Source organism: Protopterus annectens, chromosome 16.part0, assembly GCF_019279795.1.
Source record: "Protopterus annectens isolate FY-2018-M chromosome 16.part0, PAN1.0, whole genome shotgun sequence".
NCBI classification, from domain to species: Eukaryota; Metazoa; Chordata; order Ceratodontiformes; family Protopteridae; genus Protopterus; species Protopterus annectens.
In genome coordinates, this window is record NC_056750.1 from 678,402,334 (window position 1) to 678,428,874 (window position 26,541).

General features: G+C 40.5%; 1 protein-coding gene across 1 annotated transcript in view; it reads left to right on the top strand.

Moving 5' to 3' along the window:
- The window catches only part of CACNA1B (calcium voltage-gated channel subunit alpha1 B), a 3,578,581-nt gene that overhangs the window by 2,556,925 nt on the left and 995,115 nt on the right, over positions 1–26,541 (top strand). The window contains exon 24 of the mRNA XM_044058770.1: positions 18,665–18,794. Within this exon, the coding sequence (XP_043914705.1) occupies positions 18,665–18,794 (130 nt within the window). The remainder of the gene's footprint in view (positions 1–18,664; positions 18,795–26,541) is intronic.

Consider the following 26,541-nt stretch of genomic DNA (forward strand, 5'->3'; position numbering starts at 1 on the left):
CCTCCAGCTTTAGCATTTCACAAGGAGTGCAACAAAGATTTTGAACTCCCCCACACCCCGTTTCTGTGCTCTGAATTTGGCACCATCATCCCCATTGCCTGCCATGTCTGCAGAGGTCCTTTAACAGCAGTAGCAATGGTTTGCTGCCAAATTGTGATCTTGCATTTTAAGACCAGTGCACAAACGCACACAACCATGCCAGCCACATTTGCATGACAGTAAGTAAAGAGAGACATTGTCAAACAAAGAGTAAGGGAGCTTATGAAACAGCAGTGTTGATTCTAAACTTGGCAGTGGTCTTTGGCATGTGTTACTTTTCTTGGTCTCACTTTGTCCAGTGGTCAACACTGAAATGCTCAGTGGTTTGGGTATTAAGTCTTGACTTTGGAGAGCTCAATGGGATGACTTGACACACATTTTGTTGGGACTTGCACACAGTTAAAAATAATTTGTACAAGGTGGGATTCAAACCTATGTAAATGAGAATTCCTAAATTTCCACACATTACTATTTGTCATTGCCACAAAAGAAGTGTTTGTCAATTATGGTAATTAAAGATGTACAACTAAAGAGTGAAAGGTGCTATACTTCAATTAGACGTGTATGTGTGTGACATTGAAAGGGCCCTGGCTCATGCATTCTCAGCTGTGATGCAGGACTAATATCTGTCAATATACTGGAAATGGATAGACTTGCATAACTTTAGTAATGCAGTTTGGAGTTCTGATACATACCTCACAATGCATTCTGTTTTATAGTTATAATTGGGTTATGTTAGGGGTCAAGATGATTGTCTGTCAGTAAACTGTTGTCTATCAGAGGAAATGCAACTGCATTTTTTATTACATAATTATTGTCATGCTAAACCAGTTAAATAATCAACTGGAGTGTATATGTCGGTCATTAATGGGCTATGATACCCACAAGTGTACATGTATATAGCCAGTATTGATACTTTGTCAGTCAATATGTAGCAGTTGTTATGCAGTATTATCTTTATAATCAAAGTTTTGAGAGCATTGACAATGACAATGTGATGGCCTTATTAAAATGTGCAGTCTTCTGGATTTGAATCCTGGGTCACCTGTATTTTCAGCATGAAATCACTACACTTGCACTTCATGTCACAGGGAAAGCTAGGCAGTAGGTGTATTTTCTCCACTCAGTACTGATCAGAGTGCTGACAGACATGCATCGCTGCTGAGCCTGTTTGTTTGGAAGAAGTTTCACCAAATTAAATTTTTCTTTTTCCTTAAGCATTGTGCTATGCCACATGATAAAGGCAAAACATGAAAAGATTAAAAAAGGGTGAAAAGTTCAAATAATTAGACCGCTCTGGAATTGAACCATCAGACTATTGCACTTGCATAACATAGTTATAGTGGGTTTTCTCGCTTTGCCACATACATAGATTTGCAATAGCAATCAAATAATGTTCATACAAGCAATTTACATTTTATGTCCAATATTAAACAGTTCATACAAGTTGGACATTTTCAGTTGACTGTACATGTGTAAATAACATATTTAATGGAATGGGTGATGACACAACATTTCAGAATATGTTTGCAAAACAGCAGCTCTGTCTTCTCTTTGTATTCTGAGAATTCTTTATCTCTTCTTTACTATGACATGCAGTCTCTAGTTCATATCCCCTCATTTTTCTTTCAAGGTGTAATACAAATACATAAGGTTGCTACCTTTAATTGTGGCTGCAACTGGTCCAAAGCAATTGCCCTTTCACATACCTAACTTTGCCCATCTTCTCCCATCTCCCTGTCCATTTCTGACTTCAAAGGTTCATCAGGTAGAGGAGGAATATCCTCTTTTAGTGGATTGTCACACAGTTGCATCATGTTAGAGATGCTTCTCTTAACTCATTACATCTGAGTGACGTCTCCAGGTGCATCTGCAGTTACCTCCTACTGCACCTCTAGGTGTCAGATATTGCTTGTTCATACTTGCATTAATAATTCCAAAACTATGCTACATACAAGGTGCCAGAATATTTTATCTTGAAGCATAGATGATGGCAAACACAATTGTATTGATATTTGACCTCTGTCATTGATTATTTGTTAGAATTGTAAGGTGATAACTTAATTTTTAAAAGCTCAGGCCACACCCACTAGGAACTAAAGGTATACACTCAAAAGAGTTGTACTGGAGGGAATGAGTTAAATAAAGGAGAGATTTTACAAACTCCTATAGTCTGTTTTTTAAAACAGAATACTGGAGTTTGTACTGTTTCCTGGACTACTGGACAATCAATTTGATTTCCAGATAGTCCAGAAAAAAATGGATAGGTGGCAACCCTACAAAATGCATGACATTGAACAACAGTTTTCAGCAAAATTATGCCAAAGAAATATACATGTGGGGTGTCTGGTTTTGTGTAAAAGCTCACTACGGTTAGTTCCACACTTTTTAAGTGTATCCTCACTGACACACCCACTTCAGGGAAGGGTGTCTGTGAATTACTATTTTGCTTCTGTCAAACTAATCATTCACAGTTTCAAGCCATTAGAACATGACAGTGGTGCAGAGGCTACATTATGTTTACATCTGCTACATGAAGTCAGAAGTTTGGTATTCTGCAATTCTAATGAGCTCACACCTCATTTACATCTTCAGAGGGCTAAATCTACACTATAAAAAGGTAGCTAGGGAACTTGACGGTGGGGAGACTGTTTTGAGAGAGATAAGATTGAGACATACTTCTTTGAAGAAAATTTTTCTGCAAAGAAGCACATATTTTGCTAAGGCACAAGTATTGAGATCATATCGCAGGGTCCTCCTTATTTATCTAGGCATCAAAACTTTAACTTCAGCAGCCCCGACACATGTTCTATGATTGTTGTTGTTTGAACATGTGCCTCATTATAGCATTCCTCCATAAGTGTATGTGTGCATTTCTGATGGGTTCCATCAGCCATGGTTCCAATGCATACCATACATTCCCCCTGAAAATGGCCTTGTGAGACATCATCCTTGGAAAACCTCTGGCAGAATTGTGAAGTGTGCCAGATATGGAAGTTGCAGTAACTGCCAGGGTAGCCAGCAAGACATTCAGGATGATTCCCCTAGCATTACACATGACCTGGCAGTTAATGGAGTGGAACCCATTTCTGTTGATGTAGACCCTTCCCTGTTTCCTGGGTGGTGACTTGATTCTCAGTGTGGGTGCAGTCTATCACACCCAAGACTTCAGGAAAGTCTGCTATGGGGTAAAACTCCTACATATTTCTAGCTCTGTCCTCAGGGATAAAGGGAAATGTGTATAGTCACTGGAATGCTGTAGCATAGCATTCAGGAACTGGTGTAGAATCTTGGATGCTGATGCCTGTGACACTCCAGAATGTTGCCCGAGGGTATCTGAAAGGTTCTGTAGCTAAAATTCTAAGTGCTATATGTATCTTGGTCTCCACAGGTATTGTTCTACTCAGTTTGCTGTTGGTCTCAGGTGAGGATGATAGAAGTTACAGAGTTCCTAGAGTGTGTCTGTATTCACCTTGTAGCGCTCTGCTATTTTCACTTTATGCAGACCATTAATAGTTAAACAAGGTCTAAATACCCTTCTCATTCTCCTTGCCTGAGGTCTATCAGCAGCAGCATCATAGACTTTATTTTGTTGCACAAACACATGAACAAGAGCAGCAGCAGCCGTTAATGTTCTTTCTTTACAGTGTAGTTTATGTGGCTTTATTCCAATAGGTTTTGGAATACAGGGCAAATGGCTAGATGAAGTGTAAACAGTTCCTTTATAGGTTGCTGAATAGCTCCACCATCTTGAATTGGCTGGTTAGCATATAATTCAGCTGCTTATGCACTAATTAGTATGCCATGATGTTTACTTGGTTTGCATGGCTCTACTCTTAATGTAGAGCCATGTACTGAATACAAATAGGCATGCTGTTATATGCTCGCTGTACACACAGTCTCAGAATCCAGCTCTCTGACTGCACTAAGTGATTAGCTAGCATAGCCTGTTAATAAGCTGTGTTGTGTTTAAAGGGTGCAGGGTTTGAAAACTTCCCCACATTTCATATTTTATACGTGTGTGTGTGTGTGTGTGTGTATATATATATATATATATATATATATATATATATATATATATAGATATATAGATATATATAGATAAATAGATATACATATATAGATATATAGATATGGTTCCCCTTCAAACCATCGAACATTTAAAACATCGAAGTTCAAATAATCGAGACCAGACATCAAGTTTTAAAACATTGAAGGTTTGAAGAGGAAGAAAAAGGTATGTGTAGGTGGGAGAATGTTTGTGTTTTTGCACGGCACCAAGGTGCCCTACATACTGTGTGTGTCTATGTGCCATCTGTGTGAAGGCACTACAGATAGGGTATGGAAAATCTCCCGTTTAGTGCTTCTGTATATAGAAAATCCAAAACGTAAATGCCAAACAGTTGGGTAGGAAATTCCAATGAACTGTTTATTAGGATAAAAGATGAGCGCTTTCGCTTCACAGCTTCTTCAGATCTATAATGACATCTCTCACAAGTCATAAATATATATACCTTCTTTGTCAAATTAATCATTAGCAATTAACAAACAGAGAAAGTTATTTAAAGGGACACCTACTATATGTTCTAAGGAAATCACTATAAAATATATATAGACCTTTCATAGCATATAGAGATCTAAAAATATAAAACATGTAAAAAACATATAAAATTATATAAATATGAATACATGTGTATAGAAAACCCTGAAGATACAAAAACATAAAACCACAAACTAATACATTAGGTACCATATACAAAACAGTATATACCTTGGTCACTAAAGACCTCTATCAGTCATGACAGTCTATGTACTCCTCTATACATAAAAAATCTAAATGTGTACCTCAATGCATAGAACCAGCAGCCACATCTATAATTCAGCTCAAAAGATCGTAGCATATACTGTGTAATCAATTACATACATATATCTATCATGAGTGAAAAAATAGTATAACATTGTTCTGACCTATAACCTATAAATAACCATATATAAAAAACATGTCAAACATCTATATTACTTATTATGCGCCATAAAAATGTATAAAAAACTTGTAAGGAATGTGTGAATATTACCAGGTATATATCATGCCTACTAGACATCTAAAAATCACATTTCATCTTAAATTCCTTCTCTGTCTCAGCTTCGGTTTCAGGGAAGCTCTCTCATTGAGGCCTAACCCTTTATCAGCTTTCAACAACAATATCCACTCATTCTCCCTACCTTCAGTACGTGTATTGACATCACCTTGATTTCCTTAGAACATATAGTAGGTGTCCCTTTAAATAACTTTCTCTGTTTGTTAATTGCTAATGATTAATTTGACACAGAAGGTATATATATTTATGACTTGTGTCATTATAGATTTTCTTCCAAGGATTTGTACCTGCTTACACTGGGGTCTGTGACTGTTTTATCAAGTATTATCTTTTTCCTCGCCTACCCCAGTGTTTTACCTATAGCGAGACTAGAAACTTTCACAACTTCTGTATATAGAGCTAAATGGGAGATTTCCCTTTACTCCACTGTAGTGCAGTCTCGGAGTTGGAATATTAAAGCCCCCCCCCCTGCATACAATTGTTAAAATTTATTTTTCTTTTTTTGGTTACACTTGTAACCTTCGATGTTTCAAAATTTGATGTTCTGGTCTCGATGATCAGAAGTTTGATGTTTTGAAATTTCGATGGTTAGAAGTGGAACTATATATATATATATATATATATATATATATATATATATATGATCTACTTTTTTTTGTTAAAATTTTATTATTTCGAAAAAGAAAAGTAGAGGACCACTTACGCAAAAGTGCACTTTCGTGACTATTGGTTCAACAAACTGATAAGAAAGGAAACGCTGCAGCGCCAAAGCACACAACAGTGGGGGAAAAGGGAATTTACTTGTTTCCCCACTGTAGTGCAGTCTTGGAGTTAGTACATTTAAGTAGTGGGGGTGTGGAGTGTTTTTTATCGGTTTGTTGTACCAATATTCGCGAAAGTGCGCTTTCGTTTAAGTGCACTTTCGCTTAAGTATTCATCTACTTTTCTTTTTCAGAATAATGAAATTTTGACAAAGAAATGTAGATCCATATATAGATATACATATCAATATATATATTGTTAAGATTCGAGTAATGTTGTGTTGGTGTAACAGAGGACTAATCATCTTTGTATTGCCTTTAGGGTACACTATATAGAGTATCCCTGCTGTGTATTGATTCCCCCCCACACACACACAGTCTTTCTGTTACATTTATTAATTGCCTCTATCACATGAAATGAAGAGTTTCCCTGGTGTCTAGTGTTACCCGTATCTTGGCCGTTGATTGCCATTTTGGCATGATGATCACAAGTTATCTCTAGTGCCCCCCCCCCCCCGTGTTGGAGGACTTGCTTATTGTGGAGGTATGACATCCCCCCTACTCAAACAAACACACACACACACACACACACACAAAGTACATGACAGTCTTTTAAAACTGTACATTATGACTAGCAATAAATCTCATGTGCCGTACTGCCTGCAAAGCCCATCCTACCTCTGCTGAGTTCACTTGCTTCTCCTCTGCCACTGCAAAACATAAAACAAAATATAATCATTACAGCAAAGTCTTACAAACGGATGTGCCTTACAGCAGCATCAAATATACCAAATTTACAGTGATAACCAAAAGTACAGAATGCAGACAGCAATGAAGCATCTCATTCGCCTACTGAAGCAAAATGTCTGGATGGTGATTCCATAGGTCACCAAACTCATGCTTACACTTCTAATGACAGTGGGTGAAGCCAGAGACATTACCATGGCAAGCTGGTACGAGGCATCAGTTTTGTATAGAGGGTCCTCATACAATCCCAGTAGGTGCTCATGATGGTCCCTGTGCAGGAAAAGGAGAAAGATGATGTCTTGGCTGCATCATGCAAGAACCACTGTCAACTTAGTATCTGAAGAAGCTATGACAACTTATTGCCGGAAGAAGTAAGCAGAAATATGGTAACCTGGTGCACACAGCCACATAAAGGGGACATCACATGACATGCCTCTACTGGCAGTATGACTGCAGAATACCAAACAGCAGCAGTGTAGCCAGGCCAAGATACAGGCAACTCAATGCCTATGTATATGGGCACTATATGCAACACCTGCCAGTGTGTGGATAGGTTGAAATGGAGATGGCGACACTGACTGTGACTGACAACCTGGAAGTTTATAGCTGTTTTTCAGGATCAGATGGACTAAATCTCCCCATTAGCATAGTTACTATGCTACATGGCCCATCTTAACAAAAAACATGCAGTGACATTATTCCTGAAGGTTACATTATTACTGGGACTTAATAAATAGTAGTAAAGTGTCTCCTGCCATGTTTGGAGAATGACAGGCATACCTCTCAACCTCTTGGAGCATGAAATTTGGAAAAACCATAAATAATGGGGGGTCCCATAAATAGGGACAATTTTTAAATATTGCTCTTACAAACTTAAAAAAATTGATAGAATAACATGTTTCCCATTAGCATAAGTTTTATAAAGGATATGAAGTCTCACATTTTTGTAATTATTTTCTGACTTAAGTCCTCAACAAGTTGCCAATGATTTAACCGAAAACCATCATTTTTTGAGAAACAGACCAAAGACATGTACATTTTGTGAAAATCTAGACAGTTGAGAGGTATGCAGACAGGACTAATGATTGGCTTCAGGACTGCAATGAGAATTAACTTACCTACCTGAGGATTCTGGCAATGAGTTTGTAGGAGCCATCAGTAAGTGAGGGGTCACTCACCACAAGGCTTGAGTCAGGATTGACATGCTCGGAAAAGCATGGACATGAGACAGCAAAGCTCATAGAAAAGGCAGGGCAAGTTTCATTCCTGCTGAGGAGGCATCCTGATAGAGAGCACAGGGCAGGACAGGTTGCAGCTCTTTGTAGGGAAGATTACTATAGCAGAGAATGGAGTATAGAGAAGGGCAGTTGACAGGTCTGGAGGGGAATATTAACTGGAAACAATGTCAGCCTAAGTAATTATCTTGCTCTGTAGGATAGCAGTAGTGTACCATTTGCACACCAAATGGAAAATATGCTGTGGGGGATATGAGACCTGGATTACATAGATCACAGCCTCTAGTGTCAGTACAATTTCAACATATGCCACACTATAGAATACATACATTGTTGCCACACTGTGGCACAATGTTAATATGATGACAACACAGCAGCACACAGAGCAGTGGGTACAGAAAGGGAGTAGGGGGCACAATTTAGAAACATACTGGCCATAATAGGAGAGTACTCTAGATGCATCACAGGGTGACTGATATGATACTGCATGACAGACCAAGGCACAGGAAATTGCAGAGATAGGTTGACGTAGGAGTTGTTTACCAGCACAGATGAGTCTCATGAAGGTGAAGGAATTCTGGGTATCCCTGGCCAGGGAAAATGATACTTGATGGCCTGTATGTGGGAGTGGCTCTGATGACAACTGCCAGTACTGTAGGACACTGCTTCACTGGTGTAACTGCTTTACATTTTGGAAAATATCCACGTCTGTCCTCCAATTACAATAGGTCTGCAGTACCTGCAATCTGCACTACAAAGTACATTTATACTCCTAAGCTGATGGCACCATGGTACAGTCCAAGGCACAGTCGCACTATCAGCATTTCTGTCATTAGAAGATGCTGTCCCACCACCAACAACAGCTTATGGTGGTGGCGGAGAGGCAGGGTGAACCTCTGGCATCCATAAATTTAGAGCTGGATAGCCCATCTATGTGACCTCAACACAAGCTACACAAGTCACCAACACAGATGGAAACAGAGAACGGTGTTGGTGGCTGTTACTGTATTGACTCCAGGACATTGTTTGAACTGGCTGTCAGACTTGGCATCAGACAGCCGATATACAAATTGGTTAACTAGGTGCAGACAGCCACTAACCATTCTGTCATGACAGGTGACAGCCTGCAGTGCATGGAAAGTGACTTGGCTACTATGGTCAGGGGTGGCTATGCTGGCATATGTGGGTACATTCCTGATGATGCTGGCTAATGCCTGCCATGACCAAACAGGGGACTGGATGTGTGGTGCATGGAAATAGGCCAGGCTTACATAGCTGTCGCACATTGTTCCATGTGTCTATGACTACCTCTGCTCCTAGATGTGGACAGTCCAACACCTGTGGTTGATGTTGTTCTGGCTTCACCACTAGCATTCCACACTGAGGTAGCCCAATTGAGTCTAACAGTTCTACACCATCCCTATTTTTAGTTGAGCTGTAGAGTGCACTTCCTAGGTATGGTCATTCTTAGTCATGGACCCCCCCCCCACTACTTTATGGCTGCTCTACATGGGAAACCACTGCAATGTTTCCATAGCTCTGCAATTGCTGCTGCCATCCACTAGCTGTGATGATTCCTGACCTGATATATCAGGGTTCCACTCAAAAAAAAAAAAATCACCTCCTGCAAGATCCACACTGTCCCTAGAGGATGTGATCCCTAATTCCCTGTAATCTCCTAGCTTTATGTATGCCTACTGTTTTGTTCCACCTATATCAGCTTATGTTAACCTTGCTCTCCCTTGTCACTGTGCCCTCCCCATCTGCACAATGCTGATGGCTGTGCCTAGTCCACACACCACCCTGTGTAGATAAGTTAATGCCTGATGCCCAGTATGCCCAGTCAGTGCACTGTATTGCATAGCCTGAGTATGTTATTGCATGCATTGTTTATATTCTGTTAGGTTCTTGGGTTTATTGGTGTTCATAGGCTGACAACCACTGGAGCCTTTTAGAGTTTAGCTGCACATTCCAAATCTCTGACAAGTCCATGTACCCTTGGTTAAGGGTAAACAGGGACTTGGGAGATGAAACATTTACAGGCTGCCTGTGTCCATTAGAGAAATAGGTGCCATACCAGTGATGACTTCCTGTTCCCCATCCAGTTGTCCAAGTTACTCTTGAATTGGGTTAATGAGGATCTCAGCTTCACATGGATGGGGGGCCTGTTCCAGGGAAGGGGTAGTCTCGGATACATACCTCTTTCTCCAGCAATTCCTATTTATATCCCAGGCAAGGTTTAAGTCTCTAGAAAGGGTAATTCTGGGAGTGCTTGTTTATCGAATATGCAAGAGGTCCATCAGGGTGGGGTCTGAAAATTTAGGGAAATGCATTATGTTGTCAAATTCCCATGAAGTGGTAGCTCTGTCCACTGCTGTCTGTAGAAACCAGTATGAATTCCCATAAAGTGGTAGCTCTGTCCTCTGCCGTTTGTAGGAACCAATATGAAATTCCATGAAGTAGTAGCTCTGTCCTCTGCCATCTGTAGGAACCAGTATGAATTCCCATAAAGTGATAGGTCTGTCCTCTGCCATCTGTAGGAACCAGTATGAAATTCCATGAAGTGGTAGGTCTGTCCTCTGCCATCTGTAGGAATCAGTATGAAATTCCATGAAGTGTTAGGTCTGTCCTCTGTCATCTGTAGGAACCAGTATGAAATTCCATGAAGTGGTAGCTCTGTCCTCTGCCATCTGTAGGAACCAGTATGAAATTCCATGAAGTGGTAGCTCTGTCCTCTGCCATCTGTAGGAACCAGTATGAATTCCCATAAAGTGGTAGCTCTGTCCTCTGCCATCTGTAGGAACCAGTATGAAATTCCATGAAGTGGTGGGTCTGTGCTCTGCCATATGTAGGAACCAGTATGAAATTCCATGAAGTGGTAGCTCTGTCCTCTGCCGTTTATAGGAACCATTATGAAATTCCATGAAGTGGTAGCTCTGTCCACTGCTGTCTGTAGGAACCAGTATGAAATTCCATGAAGTGGTAGCTCTGTCCTCTGCCGTCTGTAGGAACCAGTATGGAATTCCATGAAGTGGTAGCCGTATGGAATTCCATGAAGTGGTAGCTCTGTCCTCTGCCATCTGTAGGAACCAGTATGAAATTCCATGAAGTGGTAGCTCTGTCCTATGCCATCTGCAGGAACCAGTATTAAATTCCATGAAGTGGTAGCTCTGTCCTCTGCCGTCTGTAGGAACCAGTATGAAATTCCATGAAGTGGTAGCTCTGTCCTATGCCATCTGCAGGAACCAGTATGAAATTCCATGAAGTGGTAGCTCTGTCCTCTGCCATCTGTAGGAACCAGTATGAAATTCCATGAAGTGGTAACTCTGTCCTCTGCCGTCTGTAGGAACCAGTATGGAATTCCATGAAGTGGTAGCCGTATGGAATTCCATGAAGTGGTAGCTCTGTCCTCTACCGTCTGTAGGAACTGGTATGAATTTCCATGAAGTGGTAGCTCTGTCTTCTGCCATCTGTAGGAACCAGTATGGAATTCCATGAAGTGGTAGCTCTGTCCTATGCCATCTGCAGGAACCAGTATGAAATTCCATGAAGTGGTAGCTCTGTCCTCTGCCGTCTGTAGGAACCAGTATGAAATTCCATGAAGTGGTAGCTCTGTCCTGTGCCATCTGCAGGAATCAATATGAAATTCCATGAAGTGGTAGCTCTGTCCTATGCCATCTGCAGGAACCAGCATGAAATTCTATGAAGTGGTAGCTTTGTCCTATGCCATCTGCAGGAATCAGTATGAAATTCCATGAAGTGGTAGCTCTGTCCTCTGCCGTCTGTAGGAACCAGTATGCACCTCCATGTGCTGCAGCATCACTTCAAAAAACTGGTGTAGGACTGTGGTTTTATACATTTCTTAATTACCTGCCAAGTTTGATTTTTGTCATTTGCATATGTGACAGCTCTCCTTAACATATCACTGCTTAATTTATATGTTATGTGGTCATCTGCATAAGATGCATGCTGTATTTTTTCTTCAGTATCTCAGTAGCACTATATGTGCCGTTGAATCACTCCTTCCCAGAGTCTAACCACTCATTATGCTATTGTGTGTAATTTATTGCATTATTTGTTTCTGAATATTATCTATAATCTGAAAAATATATTATTATTACACTAGCCATATTTCTCACATGCCAATTTCCCAGGATCATAAAGGAATACTAAATACTCACAAATAGGTAAAATTTTTAGAAGACACACATGGTTCACAATTTGCAGGAGTTTAATAGTTATATAAAACTGGAATATTGTTGTACTGTGCTCCTTTCCATGACACACATTACAGGCTTTGATAAAGTACATTTTGTTAAAAAAAGAAAATAAAGAAAGAAAATACTTGAAATAAGATATTTCTGTTGTTTCAGTGACCTCCTAAGTAGAGTATGTTGTTCCCTGCAGGATTTGAGGCAGTACCCTGAGATGAATTACAAGGCATGTAAATATATATGGTACAACACCCACAGCCATCTACAAAATCTATGTGAGTGAGGGTGGGAGATAAACGTTATGTGTACTGCTACGCTGATGTAAAATAAGATGATCACATGTCGCATTATGAGTTCCTTACTCTACACAGCCAAATATTTGTATCTACAATCTCCTCCCACATATTCCAAATATCAGATTTTTTAATTGCATTTTTATCATGTTTTTATATAAAAAGAAATTATGTACTTACCGTAATGTTCCATGTTTGTAGTCCATCTCACCTACATTCTTGCTGGATGGGTTTGGAGCTGATATTCGGCTCCGACTTGGCCGATACTAAAGCTCGAGAGCTTTTACTGGTTTGAAGCTAACCCCTATCCCATGGTGTCTCACGGCAATTCCCCAGATTTTGTTTGCAAGAAGCAATAAGTACCTAATAGTTATGAAACTGTCAATAACTGTGTACATACAGACAGAACATTGTGTAACATTATCCATGCCAGGTGGACAACAACTACAACCAGGTCAGACAGCATAAGCATAGTCCACCAGATCCTCCAGGAACAGGAAGGGGGCAGGAGGGAGGGATGCAAGAATGTAGGCGAGATGGACTACAAATGTGGAACATTATGGTAAGTAAATAACTTCTTTATGTTATGTAGTCCTATCTCACCGTAATTCTTACTGGATGAGACAGCATCCCTAGCACCTTTATCCCGGGTGGCTCAAGTGAAGAGACTCTTCAGCACTGTGGACCCCAAAGGATGACCTGTCCTGGGTGGCCAAATCCAGTCTGTAATGAGTGAGAAGGGTATGTGGTCTTGCCCAAGTAGCTGCTGCACAAATGGTAATCAATTGGGAGCCTAGATCCAAAGGCATATGAAGTTGGTACTGCCCTTGTAGAGTGGCCTTTTACTTTGTTGGGTAACTGTTTGCCAACAGTCTGATAAGTAAAGGAAATGCAGTCTGAAAGCCATTTTGAGAGGGTAACCTTAGAAACAGGCAAGCCTTTATTTTTGTCTGAAAAGGAAAAAAATAATTTATCAGATTTTCTAAATTGTTTAGTTCTGTCCAGGTAAATGTCTAACTAGTGTAGCCTGTATTCAGATTTATTATAATGATTTGGAAAAAACACTGGTAGTTCAATAGTAGTGTTAAGATTATGTTCTGAACATACCTTTGGAGGAAAGGAAGGGTTAGTCCTAAGTGAGACTCTATCCTTGTGGAAAACAATATAAGGGGGTCAAATAGTAAGAGCTTGCAATTCTGAGACTCTCCTAGCAGAAGTTATAGCTACTAAAAATAGCGTTTTCCAAGATGATAATTTCAGATCCGATAAAGAAGAGGGTTCAAAGGGTTCAAAGGGGGAAGAAATTAAGGATGTGAGAACTAAGTTTAGGTCCCAGGGTTCTGGTGGCTGTTTGATTGGAGGCTTGAGAAGGAGAACTCCCTTCAAAAAGGTTTTGCACAAAGAGTGGGACATGATGGAATTTCCCATGTAGCCAAAATGGTAATTAGAGATGGCAGCTAACTGAACTCTAATCGTAGCCGCCGCAGCTCCTTCATGAAAGATGGACACAAGGAAGAACAAAATAGATTATATTGGAGCTGTATAGGGATCTAAGCCTTGGTTTACAGCCCAAATAAAGAACCTTTTCCATTTGCTGGAATATAACTTCTTAGTGGAAGGCTTGTGGGAAGAAATCAGAATGTGTTTGACTGAAGGTGAGAGGGAAACGCACCTGGCTATTCATGGAACTGGAGCAGCCATGCTGTCAGTTTTAGGGTGTGGATGGTGGATGGAACTGCCCCAATTGATGAATCAGGAGGTCTGGAGATGATTCCAGAATCCATGGTTCCTCCAAGAGGTAGGGCCACAGGAAGGGAAACCAGACTTGACGAGGCCAGTACGGATCAATGAGGATCAGGGTACTCTTCAACTGTTTTGCTTTCTGTATCACTTTTGGAATGAGAGGAAAAGGTGGTAAGGCATAAAGGAGTCCCAGGGGCCAATCGTGGACTAGATCATCCCCGGATGGGGAATTAGGGCAAAGTAGCTGCTGCATTTGGTGTTCAGGTGTGTGGCGAATAGGTCGCAGCAAGACTGGCCCCATCTGTGAAAGATCTCTTTCGCAACTTCTGAATTCAGGGACCACTCGTGAGGCATGAGAACTGCTCGACTGAGTTTGTCTGCTATCACATTGGACTTCCCTGGGATGTGCATTGCTACTAGAAAGTGTTGAGCGTCCATCACCCATTTCCAAACTCTTAAGGCCTCTCGACAAAGTGGGTAAGATTTGGTTCCCCCTTGCTTGTTTATGTACCACACGACAGACATGTCTGATAGAATTGCAGTTGTCACGGTGGGAAGAGAACTGTGAAGTGCTTGCCACGCATATAGCACCACTCTCATCTCCAGAACAATTATGTGTAAGTGGTTCTCGTGGTTCTGCCAAGTACCTTGGACCATCATTCCCAGATAATGCCCCACCACCCTATCTGGGAGGCATCCGTGGTCAAAACTGCATTTCCTTGAGGAAAAACAAGTGGATGACCTAAGAGAAGTTGTTCCGTATGCAACCACCATGTTAGATCCTTCTTGCAGGTGTTTGTGATGAGAATCTGATGAGACAGGGGAAGATCCTACATTGACCATTGGGCAAATAGTAGCCACTGAAGTATGTGCAGATGGGCTAGGGGAACTAAAAGAATGGAGGAAGCTATAGTCCCTAGGACTTGAAGGACTACCCTGGCCTGAACTTTGTGACTGTTTAGCAAAGATCTGACTTGGTTACGCAATGATTCTACTCTTTCTGGTGTTAGTCTTGCTGTCATGGTAATTGATTTTATTTCTGAGCCTAAGAATACAATGTGCTGCAATGGAGATAAGGCTGATTTTCTTTAGGTTTACTGTGATGTCTAATCTGGCGCACAAGGATAGAGTCTCGTCCCTGGTTCTGATCAGTTGATGCTTGGTGGTAGCAGTGAGGAGCCAGTCTCCTAGGTATGGAAACTCCTGGAATCCTTGAAGCCTCAGGTGAGCCGTTACCACTGCCATACATTTGGTGAACACTGGGGGCTGTAGTGAAGCCAAAGGGCAGTGTTCGAAACTGAAAATGACTGGCTCCCAGCCGAAAGTGCAAGTGTCTTCTGGAGTGCCTTTCCATTTTGATGTGGTAGTACGCATCCTGAAGATCTGTTGAGCACATCCAATTGTCTTCCCCGATAAAGGGAAATATCAACTGCAGAGTGATCATTTGGAACTATAATTTCTTTACAGACTTGTTGAATTTGCGGAGATCTAGAATTGATCTCCAGTCCCCTGTCTTTTTTGGAACTAAAAAGAATCGTGAGTAAGTTCCGGATCCTATTTGCTCTGTGGGGACTTCTTGGATGACTCTTTTTTGTAGCAATGAGAATGACCTCTAATGTTGCATGGTCTAGTTGAATGGGTGGCACGTCTGGAAGAGACCAGTTTACCGGGAGATCGGAAACAAAGGGAATCGGGTAGCCTCTGGATATTATGGTTTGTACCCAATGATCTTGTGAAATGTTTAGCCAGGCAGTTGGGTACAGCGATAGACAACCCCTGACTGCCTCCAGAGACGGACAGTCGGGCAACCCCTCAGGGGCAATGGAAGGGATGATCGGAGAAGGTTTCTCTATCTCCCTGGTGTTGCAGACGTCCTCTGCCTCAATGACAGCATCTTCTGTTATATCGTACCCTCTGCCCCTAGGGGAGGGTTGACCTTATGCCTGAGGGAAACCTTTTTGGGATTTACAGAACTACATTTTCCCTCCTGTTTGACCCTTGGGATGGATTCTAGAAGGAAGGGAGAAATGGAATCCAACAGCAGATAAGGTTTTCCTTTCCTGCTTGCACCTGGTCAAGGTCTCTTTCATCTGAGGTTCAAAAAGAGTTGAACTATCAAAGGGAACATTGGTGAAGGAAAACTTAAAGGATTCTGTGAAGTTACAATGACTCATCCAAGAATGTCTCCTAAGAGAGATTCCTGCTGCGGCTGCCCCTCTCACTCCATCCACCACATAGGAAATCAGCCTCATGGAGGAGTTAGTTATTGATGTAAGGGTGGAGAGCTGCACAGAAAACATAACTACTGAACCCTGAAGGGTGTCTCCCAACTCCTTCAGGAGATTCCTCTGAAGATGAGTAAAATGGGAAAGGTAATTAAGTGATCTTAAGGTAAATGCCATTGAAGAGAAGGTATGCTTTCCATACCTATCCATCATCCTGGACTCCTTGTTAGGAGGATGGACATTGGAAGATGTCTCAGACAACTCCTTCTTGGTGGCCACTGCTACCACCATAGCATCAACAGGAACCCCTTTGGAAAGAAAAGACTTATCTTCTGATGCAGTCATACATTTTTTTGGCCTCCTTAGGACATGTTCCAATGTATCTGAGGAGGTCTAGGCTTTCTGCGATATGACCCCCAAGAGCTGGTCATAAGGCCGTGTCACCCAGGAGGTGGAAGGTCAGGAAACAAAGGCCTCAAGATACACTGATTCATCCTCAGTAGGGTTAGAGGTCTTCCCATCACCCCTCTGTCTGAGGATTTCCAGGATGTCAGAAAATGAGACATCCTCAGAGGGGGATCTAGGGGACCCTTTTTATTCCTCCAAATCAGTGTCAGATATGACAGACTCAGGTGAGTCAACATGCTTCCTCTTACAAAGTCCCTTCCAAGGGAGCTGTCCAGTGGAATAATCTGGGGAGGTCTCGGAACCGGCTGCTGGTGGGACATCGGTTCCAAAGGTATGGCTTTTGCAGAAGATAAAGCCTTCTCTATTGCTTCAAAGGCCTTTTTTCCCCTGCTCCAAAGAAGACCTCTGCTTTGAGGAGACAGATAGTTGGCTCCAAGCAATGGGGAGTGGCTCCGAAGCAGATGTGGGAACCGAGCTGATTCGAGCCAAAGCGTCGAGAGGGAGGGTTGGTTCCAAATAAAATCTAGGGTGACTATCCCCTTCGGAGTCAACTTGAGAGCATCGGCTCCCAGATCTAATGGCTCCAGACTGAGCCGCTGAGGCTAGAGTTATTGGTTCCGAGGAAACAGGAAGAATTCTCGGAACTGAAGGATCCAACATCGAGAAACCTGAAGTGATTCTATTTATATATTTTATTATTATTTTTTTTTTATATATATAAAGAAGTAACACTCAGGGAGGAAAGGCCCTCTAACTGAAATGGGCTGTACAATCCTATGGGGGAACAATAGAGATCAAACACTCAATACAATCACACAAGAAAAGCTATTAACTATAAGGAGTAAAAGATTGAAGAAAAAAAAAGTGGTGAAAAAACAAGATTTAGTAAAAAAATTTCTACTTAGCCAACGAGCTAGTAAGGAGACAACCTCAAAGCTTTCGCAACAAACGAGATCTGGGGAATTGCCATGAGACACCATGGGATAGGGGTTAGCCTCGAGCCAGTAAAAGCTCTCAAGCTTTAGTATTGGCCGAGTCGGAGCCGAATATTTGCTCCGAACCCATCCAGTAAGAATTACGGTGAAATAGGACTATATAACCTCATGCATTTCAATGGTTATGATAATTATTTTGTGTATGGAAGATCTCTGCAGGCATAACATTTATTTCTGAATGGGCCCCTTCACATAGCAGGTTTGTCCTTTTTGACTGGATTTTTTTCAGTAATTTTCTCTCTTGTAATTTTTTGATCGTTTTTCAAGATAACTTTTTATTTTTGGATGGGGTAGTGTTTATTACATGTTAAACATAATAGTATCTGATTTTTAATGGTTATCTTTCAATTAAAATTTTTTCAGTTGAGATATGATTGGCAGTTCAGACTTTTTATTTTAATAAGTTGGGGCATCTGCCTTTGCATTTTTAAGTTTCCTTTTAGTTGTATTATGTTTAACGTAACTTCACTGGATTTGGGTATCTTGCTAGGTATGCAATGTTTAGAGTTGAGGGGAGGATATTTAGTACTGGAGGAGTTTGGAGTTTAGTTCCTGAGGTGGCATGGATTAGGTTAAGAATCAAATTCTTGGATTTTGTATTCTGCATAGATTTTCTGATGCATTGGAGGATAGCTTCAGTCAAGATGATGGTTTCCAGGAGAATGCTTTCTGTAACCAATTTTTTCTTCAGATATTGTAATAATATTTTTTATTTGTATTTTGTATTTTATTTTTGTATGTTTTGGAAAAGGTGTATTATTAATTTTTAAGTTATTTTAGGTACTTTTTTTGTTTCATGTCTGATTGTTCAGTTATTGTACCTTAATGTTGTATTGCTAATTCTATCCTAAAATTTTCTACTTTTCTTTCATTGGTGTTTTCCTTTCTTGACCTTTGCATTTTAGCATTCGTAGATTATGCCATTATATTGTTAACCTGCGCTACTTTGAGATGGTCATCCTTTTGGTCATAGCAATGAGCAGTGTTGCATTGGCCGCAGAGGACCCAGTACAAGCAGATGCAATAAGGAATGAGGTGAGTAGCTATTTCAAAAATGTGAGGCCACAATGACATTTTTAATATATGCTTGTGTATTCATAGATACTGTGTCAAGCCTGTGCAGTCTGCTTTACTATGTACTTGTTTCATTAAGCATCCATAAAGTCAATAAGACATTTCAAATTTTGTCCCTACTTGCACTTCAGTTATCCAAGTATGATTAATAATTTTCATAAGAATTGATCTGCTAAGCTCTGTTTGTACGTTTACTATAATATGTGCTTTATCTTCTTGTTCTGTTTATTGTACAATTTTCAACTGTCCCTGACTTTCAGGGGCATCCTGCTTTATCTCAAAATTTTCCTCTTTTTCTCCCAAAACTGGTGATTTTCTTTTCTGGGGAAAAAAATAAAAAAGGTAATGACGTAGAATCATTAATGTTAGGTACTTATTTTACTTCAGAAAAATGCATGCATTTTTGTCTTCTCTTATTTGTCAACTTTCTAAGTTTGTTGTTGTAATATTTAAAATGTGTTCCTGATTTATGGCTTTTGTCACTTTGATTCTGAATACAGTATGTTGAGAGTTATGGTTTATTGGAATAGTTAAACTGCTACTTTATAAGCACCACTGTACAATTCTTTGGAGAGATTAGTTCCAATTTTCATTTGTTTCCAAAATTATAGAAGCAGAATCATGTTTGTAAAAATGTTTGCTTTTATTTTGCATTTCTGGTATTGAAATGTGGGTCAAATTATTTCCAAGACTGCCCTTGAAGAGTACCAGATGTAAGTGGTATTTTCACAACTTAAAAAAAGAGTGAGTAATAGTCATGAGGATTCAGACCCAGCTCTCTGGACTGATGTTTCCACTCACTACACTGTACTGAGTCCAATATGGCTAGTCTAGCAGCAAAGAATGACATAAGGAATTGGTGAGACACAGTACACACATTACAAATGTAACCAAGTTGTGTTGTGCTAATGTAAGGTAATCCTTATTGTCGTGCTCAGTTAATTTTTGTGTTCGCTTCATCTAGAATTTTATTATCTGTAGCATGTCAAGTAAGCAGTAGTTTCATATGTAGGAATAATATAACTAAGAAACTCTATGAAGCTTAATCCTTCTCTGTCCATAACTGCATGATCTTTTCTCATCAGGGCACTTGAGGAAACACTAAATGCACATCTTTTATTGTATTTTAACATGAAAAATAAACTCTCTTACCTATATTAATGAAAGACAATACTAGACAACTTTTATTTTTTTATTCTAAAACACTAAATTTCCTCATCCACTCTACTATCTTGCCACCTGGAAATTATAAGAAATTTAGAATGTTGTGATCCTCATTAATTTAGACAAGGGCATAGCTCAAAATCATTATTTTGTTAAGTTCACAAAGCAAGACTAAAAACTTAAAAAAGGAGATTGCACGTTGCCCTCAAAATCAAAGGGGGACTAAACGTTATTCTAATCTAATTGAATTCTCTCAAATTTCCAATTGAATTTACTAGTTAACTTATTTTTTTTATTTTTATTGTAAACTTTATACTTTCTTTTTATAGGTGGTTATACAAACCTATACCTCATAATAAAAATAAGGAGTGTAAAATGTGGGCAGTGTAATAAACAAGGACAGGGAACAGCAAGCAGGCCCTACACAAACATATAGTTAAAGATCTGATAGATGATGGATACTTCAAGTAATATAATAAATGCAACACATTTACTGGGAATATTTTGCTTTTTCAATTACCTATATAAAACTGAACTACACCTAATTGAATTTTCCTGAGGCAGAAGGCTAAAGGAAACAATAAATTTAAGATTACAAACAGCATCTTATAAAGCTGCAACAGTGCTGCCATTGTAATTACTGCAAGCTCCCCTGCAGCACCTGTGCCCTGCAGCTTACGTTACTCCAGGGTCATCAAGTCCCAGGAAATAAAGTACAATACTGAGCTTGATATGAATAATCTCCAGGATTTTGCAACATCACTTTATCTGTTATCAGTAATTACTGTCCTACAGTACCCTTCAGCCACTATTTAATACAGAATCAAAAATTACAGTTCTGGGATTTGTTTCTGTCAATATTGTGACCATTTGTGATTGTGAATTTAGGATTTTGCTTGTCACGATTTTGAGGCGGTAGATTTTGCATGCCCATCCCCATGCACACATTAATATCTGATGAAAATTAAAATTTACATTAAAACTGGAAGCAAAACTCTGTAAACAACACAGAAGGGGAACATGTCAACACACATACAAGAACATAAATTGAGGTTCTTGAGCTCTGTCAATTTAAACCTTCACTAAAGATGTCTGCACCTCAGGAACAAGTGACTAACCTGCTAAATGTGGGCAAAATAAGAGATAACAGGTAGCAGGCTAATGTGAGTACATAACTTTTCTAACATGACCATAGTTTATTGGGGGGAGGTTAGATAGTATGAGAAGGTGATCACAGACCGATTTGCAAAAGGATATGTGTAAATTATCTAGTATTCCCACTGACAAACTAAACAGTATATTTCTGGTGAGATTCTAAATTTTCTTATATTAGCCACTTTGTTTCTTGCTAAGGGCTTGCTGCTGTGTCAGCCTGGTGTAATTTGACTCATCAGATGACCTGCTTTGTGGCAGACAGGTTACACCCCCTGGTTCATCCTAAGTGTCTTTTTTAGAGCTATGCAAATTATACCTGAAAAAATGAGAAAAATCATGGAATAAAAATGAAGTAAAGGAAATTTTGCTAAATGCCAGCTGTTTAAATTGATGCCGGTGCTTTTTCTTATTAAATTTCTAATTAAGCTCCTTCCCTTGCATAACATCCTCACTCATCAGGTTCGACCATAAAATAGTCTCCTTTGAAATAAAATTAAAACCTAAGATCTTCACTGTATCTGGAACTTTTAGAAATTTCTAGAAGTCAAACTTTCTACTTATAAGTGATACGCTGGCAAGTTTCAGTTTCCCCCAATCCAAAAAATTCTACTCTTATGCAGAAATGTGCACCACTAACTTCTATCTTCATGTAAACAACTGCATAGAAGCAGCTGTACCAAGAAGAAACAAGCATAAGGTGAACCCTAAAGGCAAACCTCCCTGGTGCCGCCACAAATCAAGTAAGCTTTATAATGAAAGAAAAAAAGAAAAGCATGGCCAAAATAAGTACAGCACTCAGCATATTAGAAACCCATTCATTAAATTACATGAGCAACTCAGGAGTCTTATTTAAACTGCCAAGGTTGAATCTGAGGCAAAAATAGTCACTCAGGCCAGGGACAACCACAAGGACCTATTCAGCTATATCCATAATATCAAAAGCCCTAACCAGCAGTGAGCAGAGCTGATTGTGAATTACACCACCTATACTGAAGCTGAAGATATAGCAAACCTGTTGACCCATAAAATCAGCTCTAACTTCACCCCCTCTCATCCCAGAATATCTCAAAAGAAATTTACAAATCTGATAACCCCCCCCCCATGTATCCCACAGGGCCAAGTCCAGGGAGAACTCTCAAAAGGCAAAAATAATGTTTGCATGGGTCCTGACAATATCCCTGGATGTATCAAGGACTTATCCATGCCCTTATCAACACTTTTCAACCTTGTATTCCAAATGGGTTCCATACCAAGCAAATGAAGGACAGTGGCATTCATAGCTCTACACAAGGGAGGGCCGTCCACTGATCAAGGTAACTGCAGACCCATAAGTCTGACCAGCCTCATTTGTAAAGTCATGAAAAGACTAATCATAAACATGGAAAAACTTATCATAGAATTAACCGATAATGTCATAGGAAACATCCAAACACTGAACCAATTCCATCCCAGTTTGGTTTCACCAAAGACAGGTCATGCTTATTTATCCTACTGGACTTTTTTCAAAAGAGTCACTAAAGCAAGACAAAGGCAAAATTGTACACATCTCCTACCTAGACCTGGCAAAAGCTTTTGACATAATACTCTACTCAAACATTGTAGAAAAGCTTACTAAATTAGGGATGAATCACTATGTCCCTCACTGGATTGCCAGCTGACCCACAGATAGGACATAGGAAGTCAAGATAGTGGAAGCTACCTCCAGAAAATGACAAGTCACTAGTGGATTTCAACATGAAAAAAGAAATCACTGGAAACCAGGGCAGTGAGAGCTGAAATCCTTTAATAATTCCAAATAATTTCCCAGGTAGTTGTGTCATTAAGCATCCATGAATGCAATAAAACAGAAATTTCAAATGTTGTCCCTGCTTGTACTACATTTCCTCATCTACTGTTCGGTCTTGCCCTCTGGAATTTATAATAAATTTAGTATCTTGTGATCCTCCATTAATTTAGGTAAGGGCATAGTTCATAGTTTGACATGGGTGATAAGACCACAGTACACAAATGTGCGTCCATCTTTTATGGTGTTTATTCTTATGCCACATTTCTGTGAGTGTATAGTTAAGTAAGGGGAGTGCAGCTGAAAAACACTAAGTCGTGTGTGGGCTGTTTTGTCATCCTCAACTCCCTGTCTACCATTACAGCCGGAGGATCGCCTATCCACTTTTGTCCTATGAATGTTGGCATCACTTTACTCTCAGTTGTTTTCATCAAACCCCATGCCCGCAACCCTAGTGAACACTGCACTTCAAGAAATGTCTTTTTTTGTCTTCTCATGTAGCTTATAACTATGAACTATAGTGTAAGCTGAAATGAAATATGCAAGACATAGCAAATCCAACCTAAATAATCCAGCTTGTATTAGGATAGTATGGGAAAAAATTGTCTATTTATATATATCTTTATGCAATTGTGTGTATGCATGTGTTTGTAAGAATGCTTGACAAAGTATTACAGCACTGTATAATCATCTTCCCTTTTAGTTTTACATTGAAAAATATTATGCTGGTTCATTTTCAAGCAACAAGGACCTCCGAAGCTGAAACGCAAACAAACACCAATCGCAACCAAAGTGTCACATAGCTCACAACACCAGTGTGCCACCTAACAACAGCCCCTAAGGCAAGCCAATGTACCTAACACTTTAGTCATAGGTGACGCTATAGTCAGGCACACTGATGTCCTATTCACCAGGCTGAACAAGGAGAAAATTACAGTGAGCTGCCTGTCGAGTGCCAGGATCCTCCACATAAATCATGCACTCAAGTCACTCCAAAACAAGTACAAATATGACTCTGTCATTGTCCATGTCGGAGTGAATAACGTGAGATGTACCTCCCTGGACTACATGAAAAGAGACATGGAAGAGCTCTCGGATCATGTGGCCCAGGCAGGTATGACCCTAGCCCTGAGTAGCATCCTGCCTTCGCCCAGAATGATACCACAATACAAGGACAAAATGATTGACTTCAACAAAAGCTTCTGGTTTCATTCAAAAGGGATCCAGTATCTGTCTGCCTGGGATGACATGATCGACAGACCACGATGCTTTGCCGGAGATGGTCTGCACCTGTCACCCCTGGGATTCAGGTTACTGGCAAAGGCTCTTGCCACCCCTATAGTGCCTTTTTTAGGCAAAGTTCAAAGGACAAAACCACCACCGTAACAGGTACAAGCATGCAAAATCTGAAGGTAATGCTACTCAATGCTAGAAGTCTAAACCTCAAAATGCACTCTCTCGAGGCACTCCTAAAAATGGAGAACATCGATATCTGTGCAGTAACTGAGACCTGGTTCAAGGCTCCAGAGAGCACCCCTGCAGTACCAGTCTACAACTCTTACCACACATTTCAGCCACCAAACCAGGATCGAAACACTAAAGGTGGAGGAGTGTCCATATTCACCAAGGATATTCACACCACCAGGTTAGTTGCCCAACACAATGTGCCTGAAATTCTCCAGGTGCAACTAACACTAGGTAAGACTGCAATACAAATTGTAGCTTGCTACAGATCCCCCACCATGCCCCAAGATTCTCACTACACCTTTCTAAACATACTGGAAAATATTAATATACAATCAAACACCCTAATACTGGGTGATTTCAACTACCCTGCCATTAACTGGGAAAACTACTCGTGTACCAACACCTTTGCCCAGCAGTTCTTGGAATTCATAAATTCCAATGCCCTGGATCAGCTAATCTCTGGTCCCACCAGGGGCTCCAGTATCTTAGACCTGGTCGTTACCAACATGAAAAATCAATGCTCCACACCTATGGTCACCCCCTCGTTGGTCAGGTCAGACCATAAGCTAATCACCCTTAACATCCACATCCCACCCCCACCCCGCAGTAAGGAAACCTCCATAAAAAACTTCCCCAAAGCCAACTTCATGCTACTCAAGTCAGAAGTTACTAGCTTCATGACACCCATGCAGATGGGAACTGAAAGTTCGACTGCTGAGTCCTACACTAAGGCACTGTATGAGCACATCCACTCATGCATGAATCGTGCCATCCCAAATAGAACCAAGATGCTCTCCTCCAAAAAAAAGGAAGCCAATCTGGTGGTCCCATGCCATAAACAAACTTTACAACAAAAGGAAGAAACTGTTGTAGAAATGAGGAAAATCCCAGGATGCAGAAAACTCCCTTACCAGCCTCAATAAGAAGCTGAGATCCCTCATAAAATCCTCCAAAGCTAGTACAAAAATAAAATTGCCAAAGATTCCAAAGACAACCACAAGGCATTCTATAACTATGTCAAGAATCTAAATGCTCAGATCTGCTCTGAGCTACAACAGAATAGCATTAAATATACTGATCCCAAGGATATTGCCAATATCCTGGCAGATCGATTCAGTGCCAACTTCACCCCCCTCTCACCCCCTAAATGGCCCATCTCAATACCGGAAGATTGCCAAATTCCGGTAATAGCCACACAGGTAAAAAAATGCACTCTCCAAACCTAAGAATACAGCATCCATGGAACCAGATGACATCCTGGGCTGTGTACTACATGAACTACAAAATGAACTGACACCTCACCTAAGTGTCATGTTTAATCATACCCTCACCTCAGGCTTCATGCCCACTGAGTGGTGCACAGCTACAGTTATCCCACTCCACAAGGGGGAATCCACCTTGGATCCAGGGAACTACCGCCCCATCAGTCTGACGAGCCTGATCTGCAAGGCCATGGAACGTATTATCATGGAACTTATAAACAAAGACATTGGCAACCTTAAAACACTGGAACCCACCCAGTTTGGGTTTATGAAGGGCCGATCTTGTCTCCTGAACCTGATTGACTTCTTCAAATCAGTCTCCAGAGCCATGGACGGGGGTAAGGCAGTCCACACAGCCTATCTGGACCTCGCCAAGGCCTTTGACACCATCCCCCACTCTGGAATCATAGATAAACTTACTAAGCTGGGCATTAATCCCTACATCACTCAATGGGTTGCTAACTGGCTTACTGACAGAACCCACACTGTAAAAGTAGCTGACTCCAAATCCAGCTCCAGACAAGTGACAAGTGGAGTACCTCAGAGTTCAGTCCTGGGATCTCTCTTGTTTGGCATCTACTTCTCTGAAGTACAGGCCAATACTAAGGGACTCTGGCTAAAAAAGTTCACAGATGACTGCAAACTGGGAGCCATTATTGAATCCCCAAATGATGTTGATACTCTACAAAAGGGCCTTACAGAAACAGATGCTTGGTGCCAGAGCCATGGGCTCAAGCTCAATGCCAAGAAATGTATAGTTATCCCCTTTGGTAAAAAACATGTACCTGTGAATTACCACATAGGTGGCAGTACACTAAACACCGAAAGTGTGATAAGAGACTTAGGGACACAGGTGAACAGTGGTCTCACCTTCAAT